Source organism: Salmo salar, chromosome 01 (assembly GCF_965601325.2).
Source record: "Salmo salar chromosome 01, fSalSal1, whole genome shotgun sequence".
In the NCBI taxonomy this organism is placed as follows: domain Eukaryota; kingdom Metazoa; phylum Chordata; class Actinopteri; order Salmoniformes; family Salmonidae; genus Salmo; species Salmo salar.
The window spans coordinates 121606570-121623678 of record NC_138291.1 but is presented as its reverse complement, the minus strand read 5'-3'; the positions used below and the strand labels follow the sequence as shown (position 1 = coordinate 121623678).

The 17109-nt window shown below is 50.4% G+C and overlaps 1 protein-coding gene across 1 annotated transcript in view; it reads right to left on the bottom strand.

Annotated features, from left to right (window-relative positions):
* Positions 1-17109, bottom strand: part of LOC106613696 (ryanodine receptor 2) — a 1296826-nt gene that overhangs the window by 546755 nt on the left and 732962 nt on the right. The window contains 2 exon segments of the mRNA XM_082973418.1: positions 206-436; positions 1269-1477. Coding sequence (XP_082829544.1) covers positions 206-436; positions 1269-1477 — 440 coding nt within the window.

Genomic DNA, 17109 nt, shown 5'->3' with positions numbered 1-17109 from the left:
AGAAGGAGACGGAGACAGAAGGAGAAGGAGACAGAAGGAGAAGGAGACAAAAGGAGACAGAAGGAGACAGAGAAGGAGACAGAAGGAGACAGAAGGAGACAGAGACAAAAGGAGACAAAGACAAAAGGAGAAGGAGACAGAAGGAGACGGAGACAGAAGGAGAAAAAAAGAGAGTGAATCTTAGTGACTTCATCATCATCAGCACCTCGAAGTCGGACACGGTCTCAAAGTCGTCCAGGTCTTTCTTAGAGGAGAAGGAGAAGCCCCCGCCAGACTGTAGCGTCCCGCCAGGTGACTTGGCCAGCACCTCGTTACACTCTATAGGCATGCTGAGGCGATAGAAGGTGATGTCTGGGTTACTGTTCTGGGAGCCGAACGACCTCTGGGTGACCTTGAGACACGGGAAAGTCTCCACGGTGCCGTCCATCCTCGTCACCTTTTAGAAAGACCAGACGACAAGGGAACAGGGCATTATGGGGGAGTCATCTGGTTGAATAGCCATACGATACCAGGCCAACATAGGTCTATGAGTATGAGTAAAGCGCTAGACAAATCCTTGGGACTATTATTATTATTGTTATTATTATAGGTTACTAACATCGCACCGAGTTTGTGTCAAGAACTGCAACGCTGCTGGGTTTTTCACGCTCAACAGTTTTTCCGTGTGTATCAAGAATGGTCCACCACCCAAAGGACATCTAACTGTGGGAAAGCATTGGAGTCAACATGGGTCAGCATCCCTGTGGAATGCTTTCGACCCCTTGTTGAGTCAATGTTCTGACGAATTGAGGCTGTTCTGAGGGCAAAGGGGGGATCAACTCAATATTAGGAAAGTGTTCCTAATGTTTGGTATCCTCAGTGTAGGTTACCAACATAGGTTGTTACAACAAAAAAAAACTCATATTTTTTATTTTACCTTTATTTAACTAGGCAAGTCAGTTAAGAACAAATTCTTCTTTTCAATGACGGCCTACCGGGGAACAGTGGGGTTAACTGCCTTGTTCAGGGTGGTCAACAACACATATAAAAAAAGGCTTCTACACCTGCATTGCTTGCTGTTTGGGGGGTTTTAGGCTGGGTTTCTGTACAGCACTTTGAGACATCAGCTGATGCAAGAAGAAGAGCTTTAGAAATACATTTTAATTTGATTTGATTTGAAATAGAGGTTTTACTTATCAAACTCTATACACATTTTTTACATTTACATTTAGTCATTTAGCAGACGCTCTTATCTATACACAATAAACTGATAGCGACTTGACTCTCACCTCAATGTGTTCATGCTGCGGAGGTACAGGGATGAACTGAGACAGTCTCTTGCTGAGCCACATGGTGAGGTCTCTGTTCATGTTGACGGCGAAGGGCTCGTAGCCTTCCTGCAGGCCGCAGATAGTGAAGTACTTCAGCGTGCTTACGTCTTTACCGAAGTTCATCCTCCCAACCTGGCATACGCCAAGGCTGCAGACCGGGATGAAACCTACGGAGAGGACAGAGAGGGCATTGTTATGTTAACCGTTAGAAGAACGTAAGCCTTGTCCGAGCCAGAACGGCCCATAGGGCAGGAGCTAGAACGGCCCATAGGGCAGGAGCCAGAATGGCCCATTGGACAGGAGCCAGAACGGCCCATAGGGCAGGAGCCAGAACGGCCCATAGGGTAGGAGCCAGAACGGCCCATAGGGCAGGAGCCAGAACGGCCCATAGGGCAGGAGCCAGGACGGCCCATAGGGCAGGAGCCAGAATGGCCCATAGGGCAGGAGCCAGAACGGCCCTTTGGGCTGGAGCCAGAACGGCCCTTAGGGCAGGAGCCAGAACGGCCCATAGGGCTGGAGCCAGAACGGCCCTTTGGGCTGGAGCCAGAACGGCCCTTTGGGCAGGAGCCAGAATGGCCAATTGGGCAGGAGACAGAACGGTCCATAGGGCAGGAGCCAGAACGGCCCTTAGGGTAGGAGCCAGAACGGTATCAAATACATTAAACACATGGTTTCCAGGTGGTTGATGCCGTTCCATTCGCACCGTTCCGGTCATTATTATGAGCCATCCTCCCCTCACCAGCCTCCTCTGGTCTACATGTACTTACTGCTACAGTGACCAACACTTGGAATCTTATCTTAACCAGTAGGAAACACTGACATCAATGTGTTCTTATCGTAACCAGTAGGAAACACTGACATCAACGTGTTCTTATCCTAACCAGTAGGAAACACTGACATCAATGTGTTCTTATCTTATCCTATCTTATCCTAACCAGTAGGTAACACTGACATCAATGTGTTCTTATCGTATCCTAACCAGTAGGTAACACCGACATCAATGTGTTCTTATCCTAACCAGTAGGTAACACTGACATCAATGTATTCTTATCTTAACCAGTAGGAAACACCGACATCAATGTGTTCTTATCTTATCCTATCTTATCCTAACCATTAGGTAACACTGACATCAATGTGTTCTTATCTTAACCTATCTTATCCTAACCAGTAGGAAACACTGACATCAATGTGTTCTTATCTTAACCTATCTTATCCTAACCAGTAGGAAACACTGACATCAATGTGTTCTTATCTTAACCTATCTTATCCTAACCAGTAGGTAACACTGACATCAATGTGTTCTGGACACTCCGCCTGCTGAGTAATAACATGGCTATATACACAGGGTACCAGTACTGAGTGGATGTGTAGGGGTACCAGGTAATAACATGGCTATATACACAGGGTACCAGTACTGAGTGGATGTGCAGGGGTACCAGGTAATAACATGGCTATATACACAGGGTACCAGTACTGAGTGGATGTGTAGGGGTACCAGGTAATAACATGGCTATATACACAGGGTACCAGTACTGAGTGGATGTGCAGGGGTACCAGGTAATAACATGGCTATATACACAGGGTACCAGTACTGAGTGGATGTGCAGGGGTACCAGGTAATAACATGGCTATATACACAGGGTACCAGTACTGAGTGGATGTGCAGGGGTACGAGGTAATAACATGGCTATATGCACAGGGTACCAGTACTGAGTCAATGTGCAGTGGTATGAGGTAATTGAGGTAGATATGTACATATAGTTAGGGGTAAACTGGCTAGGCAACAGGATAGATAATAAACAGTAACATCAGCATATGTAATGAGTCAAAAGAGAAGTACAAAAAGGGTCAATGCAGATCGTTAAATAGTTAACCAATAGCTACCCGGACTAACTACTTAGCAGTCTTATGACTTGGGGGTAGAAGCTGTTCTGGACTTGGTGCATCGGTACCGCTTGACGTGTGGTTGCAGAGAGAACAGTCTATGGCTTGGGGGTAGAAGCTGTTCAGGACTTGGTGCATCGGTACTGCTTGTCGTGTGGTTGCAGAGAGAACAGTTTATGACTTGGGTGGCTGGGAGTCTTAGAAGGTTTTTAGGATCTTCCTCTGACACCACCTGGTACAGAGGTCCTGGGTGTACTGGGCAATACACACCACCCTCTGCAGCGCCTTGTGGTGGGATGCACTACCATCTGCAGCGCCTTGCGGTGGGATGCACAACCCTCTGCAGCGCCTTGCGGTGGGATGCACTACCCTCTGCAGCGCCTTGCGGTGGGATGCACTACCCTCTGCAGTGCCTTGTGGTGGGATGCACTACCCTCTGCAGTGCCTTGCGGTGGGATGCACTACCCTCTGCAGTGCCTTGCGGTGGGATGCCAAGCAGTTGCCATGTTAAGCGGTGACGCAGCTAATCAAGATGCTCTCAATGGTTCAGCTGTAGAACTTTTGGAGGATCTGAGGGACCATGTCAAATCCTGTCAGCCTCCTAGAGTGGAGTTGTCGTACCTTCTTCATGACTGTGTTGGTTTGTGTGGACCATGCTAAATCTGTCATTCTGCCCCTGAACAAGGCAGTTAACCCACTGTTCCTAGGCCGTCATTGAAAATAAGATTTTGTACCTAACTGACTTGCCTAGTTAAATCAAAAGTAAAATAAAATATAAAAATTCCTTAGTGATGTTGACACCAAGGAACCTGAAGCTCTCGACCCGCTCCACTACAGCCCTGTCAACGTGGACAGGGGCGTGCTTGACCCCCCCCCCCCCCCCCCCCCCGTTTCCTGTAGCCCACGATCAGCTCCTGTGTCTTGCAGACATTGAGGGAGAGGTTGGCCTACCACCGTCGTGTCGTCAGCAAAATGAATGATGGTGTTGGGAGTCTTCACAGTTGCAAGTGAACAGGGAGTACCGGAGGGGACTAAGCACAGACCCCTAAGGGGCCCACGTGTTGATGGTCAGCGTGGCAGCTGAGCTGCAGTCAGTGAACAGCATTCTCACATAGGTATTCCTCTTGTCCAGGTAAGAAAATGGCAGTGTGAAGTGCGATAGAGATTGCGTCATCTGTGGATCTGTTGGGGCGGTATGTGAATTGGAGTGGGTCCAGGGTTTCTGGGATGATGGTGTTGATGTGAGCCATGACCAGCCTTTCAAAGCATTTCATGTTTATAGACGTGAGTGCTACGGGGCGGTAATCATTTAGGTAGGTTACCTTGGTGTTCTTGGGCACAGGGACCATGGTAGTCTGCTTGAAACATGTAGGTATTACAGACTTGGTCAGGGAGAGGTTGAAAATGTCAGTGAAGACACATGCCAGCTGGTCAGCACATGCTCTGGTAATCCCTCTGGCCCTGCGGCCTTGTGAATGTTAACCTGTTTAAAGGTCTTACTCACAACGGCTATGGAGAGCGAGATTATACATTCACCTGGAACAGCTGGTCATCTAATGCATGGTTCAGCATTGCTTGTCTCGAAGCGAGCATAGAAGGAATTTAGCTTGTCTGGTAGGTTCGCCTCAGTGGGCAGCTCGCGGCTGGGTTTCCCTTTGTAATCCGTGATAGCTTGCAAACCCTGCCACATCCGACGAGGGTCAGAGCCGGCGTAGTAGGAGTCGATATTAGTCCTGTATTGACACTTTGCCTGTTTGATTGCTCGTCGGAGGTCGTAACGGGATTTCTTATAAGCGTCCGGGTTAGTGTCCCACTGCTTGAAAGCAGCAGCTCGAGCCTTTAGCTCGGTGCGGATGTTGCCTGTAATCCATGGTTTCTGGTTGGGATATGTACGTACGGTCACTGTGGGGACGATGTCATCGACGCACTTATTAATGAAGCCGGTGACTGATGTGGTAAACTCCTCGATGTTATCGGATGTATCCTGGAGAATATTCCAGTCTGTGCAAAACATCCGCAACCATCTGACCACTTCCGTTTTGAGTCACTGGTTCTACTTCCTGCTTTAGTTTTTTTTGCTTGTAAAAGGCAGGAATCAGGAGGATAGAGTTATGGTCAGATTTGCCAAACTGAGGGAGAGTCTTGTATCCATTTCTGAGTGTGGAGGAAAGGTTATCTTTTAACTCTAGTTGCACAGGTGACATGTTGGTAGAAATGAGGTAAAAAAACGGATTTCAGTCTCTGTATTAAAATCACCGGCCACAAGAAGCGTCGCCTCTGTGTGTTCATTTTGTTGTTTTCTTATGGCCTTGTACAACTCGTTGAGTGCGGTCTTAGTGCCGGTATTGGTTTGTGGTGGTAAAAAGACAGCCCATGAAAAATATACACTGAGTACACCAAACATTAGGAACTCCCCCCTTTTGCCCTCAGAACAGCCTCAAATCATCTGGTCATGGTCTCTACAAGGTGTCGAAAGCGTTCCACAGGGATGCTGACCCATGTTGACTCCACCTACTACCATACCCCGTTCAAAGGCACATGAATATTTTGTTTTGCCCATTCACCCTCTGAATGGCACACATACACAATCCATGTCTCAATTGTCTCGAGGCTTAAAAATCCTTCTTTAACCTGTTGGCACATCCTGACCATGGTAAGCTGTTATTTTCTATGGTAGAGCAGGTCAGGGCGTGACAGGGGGGGTTTCTAGTTTAGTTTTTCTATGTTGGGTTGTTCTAGTTTTGTATTTCTATGTTGGGCTGTGTTTGGGATGATCTCCAATTAGAGGCAGCTGGTCATCGTTGTCTCTAATTGGAGGTCATATTTAAGTTGGTGTTTTTTTCTCACCTGGGTTTGTGGGAGATTCATTTTGAGTAGTGTATGTTTCACCTCTGCGTCACGGTTTGTTGTTTTGTCATTCAGTTTATTTATGTATTGCATAGTTTCACAGAATAAATCAAATGTTGAATGACACACACGCTGCACTTTGGTCCGCTTCTTCCTACGACAGCTGTGACACCTGTCTCCTCCCCTTCATCTACACTGAAGTGGATTTAACAGGTGACATCAATAAGGGATCACAGCTTCCACCTGATCAGTCTGTGTCATGGAACGAGCAGGCGTTCATGAAGTTTTGTCCACTCAGTGTAGACGAGAAAGAACTCTCTTGGTAAATAGTAGTGTCTACAGCTTAGCATGAGCTATTCTAACTCAGGTGAGAAAAAAACTTGAGACTTCCTTAACATTATCGCACACCAGCTGTTGATAACTAAGAGATGCACCTTGTTCCCCACCACCTTCCCTGAGGCTGGCGACCGGTCGTTTTTATTTTTAGTTTTTTTAGGGTGGATCAGCTTAATATTGTTGATAGATTGTTGCTTCCATCAATGTAATTGTCTGCATCATTTCCAATCCCCCATATATTTTTTGGGGTAAATATATATATATATATATCCATACACGCATGCATACCATATACACATATATACATACACATACCTATATAGACATACATACTTTTTTTAAAGAATATACCTTTATTATTATTCCCCGCAAACCTTACCACCGATCGCCCAATTGGAGTAAACTAATAAACACTTCGGCTTTTACCTTCAATTTATTCATCTTATACACATTTTACAGACAATGTCTATTTTACAATAATTCTTTTTTGTTTGTTTTTAGTCCTTCCTCCATTTCTGATGTCCATCCAGTTTTATTTCTATTTGTAACTGTGCTATTTCACAAAAGTTCTGAACCTATATACATTTTACAGACCTTGTATGTTTTACTCCATTCAACCCCGACCGGTCTTGACGATGCGTAGAAAAGGCAACGAGATGTACATTATATTATCCATATCCTTGTTCAGCCACGACTCCGAGAAAAAATAATATTACCGGGATTTTTTTAGGTCCAGTTGATAGGACAGAACGGAGCTCATCCAGTTTATTCTCTAGTGACTATACGTTGGTCAACTGCCAACCGTTTGGTTTAAGTCCACCTCGGTTAAACTTCTTCAGCAAAGGGACAGGAAAGCTCCTCTCTAGCTCCAGCCAGAACATCTCTTCTGACAAATAGGATGGTGTTGATGTTGAGAGTAAGCCAACAGACAGACAGGGATTGACAATAGGACATGCTCTAAGACATAGGGTGGGGTAGACGGTAGGACAGACATGGACCATAGGGTGGAGTAGACAGTAGGACAGACATGGACAATAGGGTGGGGTAGACAGTAGGACAGACATGGACCATAGGGTGGGGTAGACAGTAGGACAGACCATAGGGTTGGGGAGACAGTAGGACAGACCATAGGGTGGGGTAGACAGTAGGACAGGCATGGCCCATAGGGTGGGGTAGACAGTAGGACAGACCATAGGGTGGTGTAGACAGCAGGACAGACCATAGGGTGGGGTAGACAATAGGACAGACATGGTCCATAGGGTGGGGTAGACAGTAGGACAGACATGGCCCATAGGGTGGGGTAGACAGTAGGACAGACATGGACCATTGGGTGGAGTAGACAGTAGGACAGACCATAGGGTGGGGTAGACAGTAGGACAGAAATGGCCCATAGGGTGGCGTAGACAGTAGGACAGACCATAGGGTGGGGTAGACAGTAGGACAGACATGGTCAATAGGGTGGGGAAGACAGTAGGACAGACATGGACAATAGGTTGGGGTAGACAGTAGGACAGACATGGACCATAGGGTGGGGTAGACAGTAGGACAGACATGGACCATAGGGTGGGGTAGACAGTTGGACAGACCATAGGGTGGGGTAGACAGTAGGACAGACATGGACCATAGGGTGGGGTAGACAGTAGGACAGACCATAGGGTGGGGTAGACAGTAGGACAGACATGGACCATAGGATGGGGTAGACAGTAGGACAGACCATAGGGTGGGGTAGACAGTAGGACAGACCATAGGGTGGGGTAGAAAGTAGGACAGACCATAGGGTGGGGTAGACAGTAAGACAGACCATAGGGTGGGGTAGACAGTAGGACAGACATGGACCATAGGGTGAGGTAGACAGTAGGACAGACCATAGGGTGGGGTAGGCAGTAGGACAGACCATAGGGTGGGGTAGACAGTAGGACAGACATGGCCATAGAATGGGGTAGACAGTAGGACAGACATGGACCATAGGTTGGGGTAGACAGTAGGACAGACATGGACCATAGGGTGGGGTAGACAGTAGGATAGACATGTACCAGAGGGTGGGGTAGACAGTAGGACAGGCATGGCCCATAGGGTGGGGTAGACAGTAGGACAGACCATAGGGTGGGGTAGACAGTAGGACAGGCATGGCCCATAGGGTGGGGTAGACAGTAGGACAGACCATAGGGTGGTGTAGACAGCAGGACAGACCATAGGGTGGGGTAGACAATAGGACAGACATGGTCCATAGGGTGGGGTAGACAGTAGGACAGACATGGCCCATAGGGTGGGGTAGACAGTAGGACAGACATGGACCATTGGGTGGAGTAGACAGTAGGACAGACCATAGGGTGGGGTAGACAGTAGGACAGAAATGGCCCATAGGGTGGCGTAGACAGTAGGACAGACCATAGGGTGGGGTAGACAGTAGGACAGACATGGTCAATAGGGTGGGGAAGACAGTAGGACAGACATGGACAATAGGTTGGGGTAGACAGTAGGACAGACATGGGCCATAGGGTGGGGTAGACATTAGGACAGACATGGACCATAGGGTGGGGTAGACAGTTGGACAGACCATAGGGTGGGGTAGACAGTAGGACAGACATGGACCATAGGGTGGGGTAGACAGTAGGACAGACCATAGGGTGGGGTAGACAGTAGGACAGACATGGACTATAGGATGGGGTAGACAGTAGGACAGACCATAGGGTGGGGTAGACAGTAGGACAGACAATAGGGTGGGGTAGAAAGTAGGACAGACCATAGGGTGGGGTAGACAGTAAGACAGACCATAGGGTGGGGTAGACAGTAGGACAGACATGGACCATAGGGTGAGGTAGACAGTAGGACAGACCATAGGGTGGGGTAGGCAGTAGGACAGACCATAGGGTGGGGTAGACAGTAGGACAGACATGGCCATAGAATGGGGTAGACAGTAGGACAGACATGGACCATAGGTTGGGGTAGACAGTAGGACAGACATGGACCATAGGGTGGGGTAGACAGTAGGATAGACATGTACCAGAGGGTGGGGTAGACAGTAGGACAGACATGGACCATAGGGTGGGGTAGACAGTAGGACAGACCATAGGGTGGGGTAGACAGTAGGACAGACATGGACCATAGGTTGGGGTAGACAGTAGGACAGACATGGACCATTGGGTGGAGTAGACAGTAGGACAGACCATAGGGTGGGGTAGACAGTAGGACAGAAATGGCCCAGAGGGTGGCGTAGACAGTAGGACAGACCATAGGGTGGGGTAGACAGTAGGACAGACATGGACCATAGGGTGGGGTAGACAGTAGGACAGACCATTGGTTGGGGTAGACAGTAGGAACGACCATAGGGTGGGGTAGACAGTAGGACAGACCATAGGGTGGGGTAGACAGTAGGAAAGACATGGGCCATAGGGTGGGGTAGACAGTAGGACAGACCTGGCCCATAGGGTGGGGTAGACAGTAGGACAGACATGGCCCATTGGGTGGAGTAGACAGTAGGACAGACCATAGGGTGGGGTAGACAGTAGGACAGACATGGACCATAGGGTGGCGTAGAATGTAGGACAGACCATAGGGTGGGGTAGACAGTAGGACAGACATGGGCAATAGGGTGGGGTAGACAGTAGGACAGACATGGACCATAGGGTGGGGTAGACAGTAGGACAGACCATAGGGTGGGGTAGACAGTAGGACAGACCATAGGGTGGGGTAGACAGTAGAACAGACCATAGGGTGGGGTAGACAGTAGGACAGACATGGACCATGGGGTGGGGTAGACAGTAGGACAGACCAAGGATATGGATAATATAATGTACATCTCATTGCCTTTTCTAAGCATCGTCAAGACCGGGTAGACAGTGGGACAAACCATAAGGTGGGGTAGACAGTAGGACAGACATGGACCATAGTGTGGGGTAGACAGTAGGACAGACATGGTACCATAGGGTGGGTTAGACAGTAGGACAGACATGGACCCTTGGGTGGAGTAGACAGTAGGACAGACCATAGGGTGGGGTAGACAGTGGGACAGACATGGACCATAGGGTGGGGTAGACAGTAGGACAGACCATAGGGTGGGGTAGACAGTAGGACAGACATGGGCCATAGGGTGGGGTAGACAGTATGACAGACATGGCCCATAGGGTGGGGTAGAAAGTAGGAGAGACAATAGAATGGGGTAGACAGTAGGACAGACCATAGGGTGGGGTAGACAGTAGGACAGACATGGACCATAGGGTGGGGTAGAAAGTAGGACAGACCATAGGGTGGGGTAGACAGTAGGACAGACATGGACAATAGGCTGGGGTAGACAGTAGGACAGACATGGACCATAGGGTGGGGTAGACAGTAGGACAGACCATAGGGTGGGGTAGACAGTAGGACAGACATGGACCATTGGGTGGGGTAGACAGTAGGACAGACCATAAGGTGGGGTAGACAGTATGACAGACCATAGGGTAGGGTAGACAGTAGGACAGACATGGACCATAGGGTGGGGTAGACAGTAGGACAGACAGGGTCCATTGGGTGGGGTAGACAGTAGGACAGACATGGACCATTGGGTGGGGTAAACAGTAGGTCAGACATGGACCATAGGGTCGGGTAGACAGTAGGACAGACTTGGACCATAGGGTGGGGTAGACAGTAGGACAGACCATAGGGTGGGGTAGACAGTAGGACAGACATGGACCATAGGGCGGGGTAGATAGTAGGACAGACATGGTCCATAGGGTGGGGTAGACAATAGGACAGACCATAAGGTGTGGTAGACAGTAGGACAGGCATGGCCCATAGGGTGGGGTAGACAGTGGGACAGACATGGACATTAGGGTGGGGTAGACAGTAGGACAGACATGAGCCATAGGGTGGGATAGACAGTAGGACAGACAATAGGGTGGGATAGACAGTAGGACAGACCATAGGGTGGGGTAGACAGTAGAACAGACCATAGGGTGGGGTAGCCAGTAGGACAGACCGTAGGGTGGGGTAGACAGTAGGACAAACCATAGGGTGGGGTAGACAGTAGGACAGACCATAGGGTGGGGTAGACATTTGGACAGACATTGACCATAGGGTGGGGTAGACAGTAGGACAGACCATAGGGTGGGGTAGACAGTAGGACAGACAATAGGGTGGGGTAGACAGTAGGACAGACATGGACCATAGGGTGAGGTAGACAGTAGGACAGACCATAGGGTGGGGTAGGCAGTAGGACAGACCATAGGGTGGGGTAGACAGTAGGACAGACATGGCCATAGAATGGGGTAGACAGTAGGACAGACATGGACCATAGGTTGGGGTAGACAGTAGGACAGACATGGACCATAGGGTGGGGTAGACAGTAGGATAGACATGTACCAGAGGGTGGGGTAGACAGTAGGACAGACATGGACCATAGGGTGGGGTAGACAGTAGGACAGACCATAGGGTGGGGTAGACAGTAGGACAGACATGGACCATAGGTTGGGGTAGACAGTAGGACAGACATGGACCATTGGGTGGAGTAGACAGTAGGACAGACCATAGGGTGGGGTAGACAGTAGGACAGAAATGGCCCAGAGGGTGGCGTAGACAGTAGGACAGACCATAGGGTGGGGTAGACAGTAGGACAGACATGGACCATAGGGTGGGGTAGACAGTAGGACAGACCATTGGTTGGGGTAGACAGTAGGAACGACCATAGGGTGGGGTAGACAGTAGGACAGACCATAGGGTGGGGTAGACATTAGTAAAGACATGGGCCATAGGGTGGGGTAGACAGTAGGACAGACCTGGCCCATAGGGTGGGGTAGACAGTAGGACAGACATGGCCCATTGGGTGGAGTAGACAGTAGGACATACCATAGTGTGGGGTAGACAGTAGGACAGACATGGACCATAGGGTGGCGTAGAATGTAGGACAGACCATAGGGTGGGGTAGACAGTAGGACAGACATGGGCAATAGGGTGGGGTAGACAGTAGGACAGACATGGACCATAGGGTGGGGTAGACAGTAGGACAGACCATAGGGTGGGGTAGACAGTAGGACAGACCATAGGGTGGGGTAGACAGTAGAACAGACCATAGGGTGGGGTAGACAGTAGGACAGACATGGACCATGGGGTGGGGTAGACAGTAGGACAGACCAAGGATATGGATAATATAATGTACATCTCATTGCCTTTTCTAAGCATCGTCAAGACCGGGTAGACAGTGGGACAAACCATAAGGTGGGGTAGACAGTAGGACAGACATGGACCATAGTGTGGGGTAGACAGTAGGACAGACATGGTACCATAGGGTGGGTTAGACAGTAGGACAGACATGGACCCTTGGGTGGAGTAGACAGTAGGACAGACCATAGGGTGGGGTAGACAGTGGGACAGACATGGACCATAGGGTGGGGTAGACAGTAGGACAGACCATAGGGTGGGGTAGACAGTAGGACAGACATGGGCCATAGGGTGGGGTAGACAGTATGACAGACATGGCCCATAGGGTGGGGTAGAAAGTAGGAGAGACAATAGAGTGGGGTAGACAGTAGGACAGACCATAGGGTGGGGTAGACAGTAGGACAGACTTGGACCATAGGGTGGGGTAGAAAGTAGGACAGACCATAGGGTGGGGTAGACAGTAGGACAGACATGGACAATAGGGTGGGGTAGACAGTAGGACAGACCATAGGGTGGGGTAGACAGTAGGACAGACATGGACCATTGGGTGGGTTAGACAGTAGGACAGACCATAAGGTGGGGTAGACAGTATGACAGACCATAGGGTAGGGTAGACAGTAGGACAGACATGGACCATAGGGTGGGGTAGACAGTAGGACAGACAGGGTCCATTGGGTGGGGTAGACAGTAGGACAGACATGGACCTTTGGGTGGGGTAAACAGTAGGTCAGACATGGACCATAGGGTCGGGTAGACAGTAGGACAGACTTGGACCATAGGGTGGGGTAGACAGTAGGACAGACCATAGGGTGGGGTAGACAGTAGGACAGACATGGACAATAGGGCGGGGTAGATAGTAGGACAGACATGGACCATAGGGTGGGGTAGACAATAGGACAGACCATAAGGTGTGGTAGACAGTAGGACAGACCATAGGGTGGGGTAGACAGTAGAACAGACCATAGGGTGGGGTAGCCAGTAGGACAGACCGTAGGGTGGGGTAGACAGTAGGACAAACCATAGGGTGGGGTAGACAGTAGGACAGACCATAGGGTGGGGTAGACAGTAGGACAGACCGTAGGGTGGGGTAGACAGTAGGACAAACCATAGGGTGGGGTAGACAGTAGGACAGACCATAGGGTGGGGTAGACATTTGGACAGACATTGACCATAGGGTGGGGTAGACAGTAGGACAGACCATAGGGTGGGGTAGACAGTAGGACAGACAATAGGGTGGGGTAGACAGTAGGACAGACATGGACCATAGGGTGGGGTAGACAGTAGGACAGACCATAGGGTGGGGTAGACAGTAGGACAGACATGGACAATAGGGTGGGGTAGACAGTAGGACAGACCATAGGGTGGGGTAGACAGTAGGACAAACATGGACCATAGGGTGGGGTAGACATTAGGACAGACCATAGGGTGGGGTAGACAGTAGGACAGACCATAGGGTGGGGTAGACAGTAGGACAGACATGGACCATAGGGTGGGGTAGACAATAGGACAGACCATAGGGTGGGGTAGACAGTAGGACAGTCATGGCCCATACGGTGGGGTAGACAGTAGGACAGACCATAGGGTGGTTTAAACAGCAGGACAGACCATAGGGTGGGGTAAACATTAGGACAGACATGGACCATAGGGTGGGGTAGACAGTAGGACAGACATGGCCCCTTGGGTGGAGTAGACAGTAGGACAGACCGTAGGGTGGGGTAGACAGTGGGACAGACGTGGACCATAGGGTGGGGTAGACAGTAGGACAGACATGGACCATAAGGTGGGGTAGAGAGTAGGACAGACCATAGGGTGGGGTAGGCAGTAGGACAGACCATAGGGTGGGGTAGACTGTAGAACAGACCGTAGGGTGGGGTAGACAGTAGGACAGACCATAGGGTGGGGTAGACAGTAGGACAGACCATAGGGTGGGGTAGACAGTAGGACAGACCATAGGGTGGGGTAGGCAGTAGGACAGACCATAGGGTGGGGTAGACAGTAGGACAGACCGTAGGGTGGGGTAGACAGTAGGACAGACCATAGGGTGGGGTAGACAGTAGGACAGACCATAGGGTGGGGTGGGCAGTAGGACAGACCATAGGGTGGGGTAGACAGTAGGACAGACCGTAGGGTGGGGTAGACAGTAGGACAGACCATAGGGTGGGGTAGGCAGTAGGACAGACCATATGGTGGGGTAGACAGAAGCACAGACATGGACCATAGGGTGAGGTAGACAGTAGCACAGACCATAGGGTGGGGTAGACAGCAGGACAGACATGGACCATAGGGTGGGGTAGACAGTAGGACAGACCATAGGGTGGGGTAGACAGTAGGACAAACATGCACCATAGGGTGGGGTAGACAGTAGGAAAGACCATAGGGTGGGGTAGACAGTAGGACAGACCATAGGGTTGGGGAGACAGTAGGACAGACCATAGGGTGGGGTAGACAGTAGGACAGGCATGGCCCATAGGGTGGGGTAGACAGTAGGACAGACCATAGGTTGGGGTAGACAGTAGGACAGACCATAGGGTGGGGTAGACAGTAGGACAGACCATAGGGTGGGGTAGACAGTAGGACAGACCATAGGGTGGGGTAGACAGTAGGACAGACATGGACCATAGGGTGGGGTAGAGAGTAGGACAGACCATAGGGTGGGGTAGACAGTAGGACAGGCATGGCCCATAGGGTGGGGTAGACAGTAGGACAGACCATAGGTTGGGGTAGACAGTAGGACAGACCATAGGGTGGGGTAGACAGTAGGACAGACCATAGGGTGGGGTAGACAGTAGGACAGACCATAGGGTGGGGTAGACAGTAGGACAGACATGGACCATAGGGTCGGGTAGAGAGTAGGACAGACCATAGGGTGGGGTAGACAATAGGACAGACCATAGGGTGGTGTAGGCAGAAGCACAGACATGGACCATAGGGTGGGGTAGACAGTAGCACAGACCATAGGGTGGGGTAGACAGCAGGACAGACATGGACCATAGGGTGGGGTAGACAGTAGGACAGACCATAGGGTGGGGTAGACAGTAGGACAAACATGGACCATAGGGTGGGGTAGACAGTAGGTCAGACATGGACCATAGGGTCGGGTAGACAGTAGGACAGACCATAGGGTGGGGTAGACAGTAGGACAGACCATAGGGTGGGGTAGACAGTAGGACAGACATAGACCATAGGGCGGGGTAGACATTATGACAGACATGGACCATAGGGTGGGGTAGACAATAGGACAGACCATAAGGTGTGGTAGACAGTAGGAAAGGCATGGCCCATAGGGTGGGGTAGACAGTGGGACAGACATGGACATTAGGGTGGGGTAGACAGTAGGACAGACATGAGCCATAGGGTGGGATAGACAGTAGGACAGACAATAGGGTGGGGTAGACAGTAGGACAGACCATAGGGTGGGGTAGACAGTAGAACAGACCATAGGTTGGGGTAGACAGTAGGACAGACCGTAGGGTGGGGTAGACAGTAGGACAAACCATAGGGTGGGGTAGACAGTAGGACAGACCATAGGGTGGGGTAGACATTTGGACAGACATTGACCATAGGGTGGGGTAGACAGTAGGACAGACCGTAGGGTGGGGTAGACAGTAGGACAAACCATAGGGTGGGGTAGACAGTAGGACAGACCATAGGGTGGGGTAGACATTTGGACAGACATTGACCATAGGGTGGGGTAGACAGTAGGACAGACCATAGGGTGGGGTAGACAATAGGACAGACAATAGGGTGGGGTAGACAGTAGGACAGACCATAGGGTGGGGTAGACAGTAGGACAGACATGGTCAATAGTGTGGGGTAGACAGTAGGACAGACCATAGGGTGGGGTAGACAGTAGGACAAACATGGACCATAGGGTGGGGTAGACATTAGGACAGACCATAGGGTGGGGTAAACAGTAGGACAGACCATAGGGTGGGGTAGACAGTAGGACAGACATGGACCATAGGGTGGGGTAGACAATAGGACAGACCATAGGGTGGGGTAGACAGTAGGACAGTCATGGCCCATACGGTGGGGTAGACAGTAGGACAGACCATAGGGTGGTTTAAACAGCAGGACAGACCATAGGGTGGGGTAAACATTAGGACAGACATGGCCCATAGGGTGGGGTAGACAGTAGGACAGACATGGCCCCTTGGGTGGAGTAGACAGTAGGACAGACCGTAGGGTGGGGTAGACAGTGGGACAGACATGGACCATAGGGTGGGGTAGACAGTAGGAGAGACATGGACCATAGGGTGGGGTAGAGAGTAGGACAGACCATAGGGTGGGGTAGGCAGTAGGACAGACCATAGGGTGGGGTAGACAGTAGAACAGACCGTAGGGTGGGGTAGACAGTAGGATAGACCATAGGGTGGGGTAGACAGTAGGACAGACCATAGGGTGGGGTAGACAGTAGGACAGACCATAGGGTGGGGTAGGCAGTAGGACAGACTTTAGGGTGGGGTAGACAGTAGGACAGACCGTAGGGTGGGGTAGACAGTAGGACAGACCATAGGGTGGGGAAGCCAGTAGGACAGACCATAGCGTGGGGTAGGCAGTAGGACAGACCATATGGTGGGGTAGACAGTAGGACAGA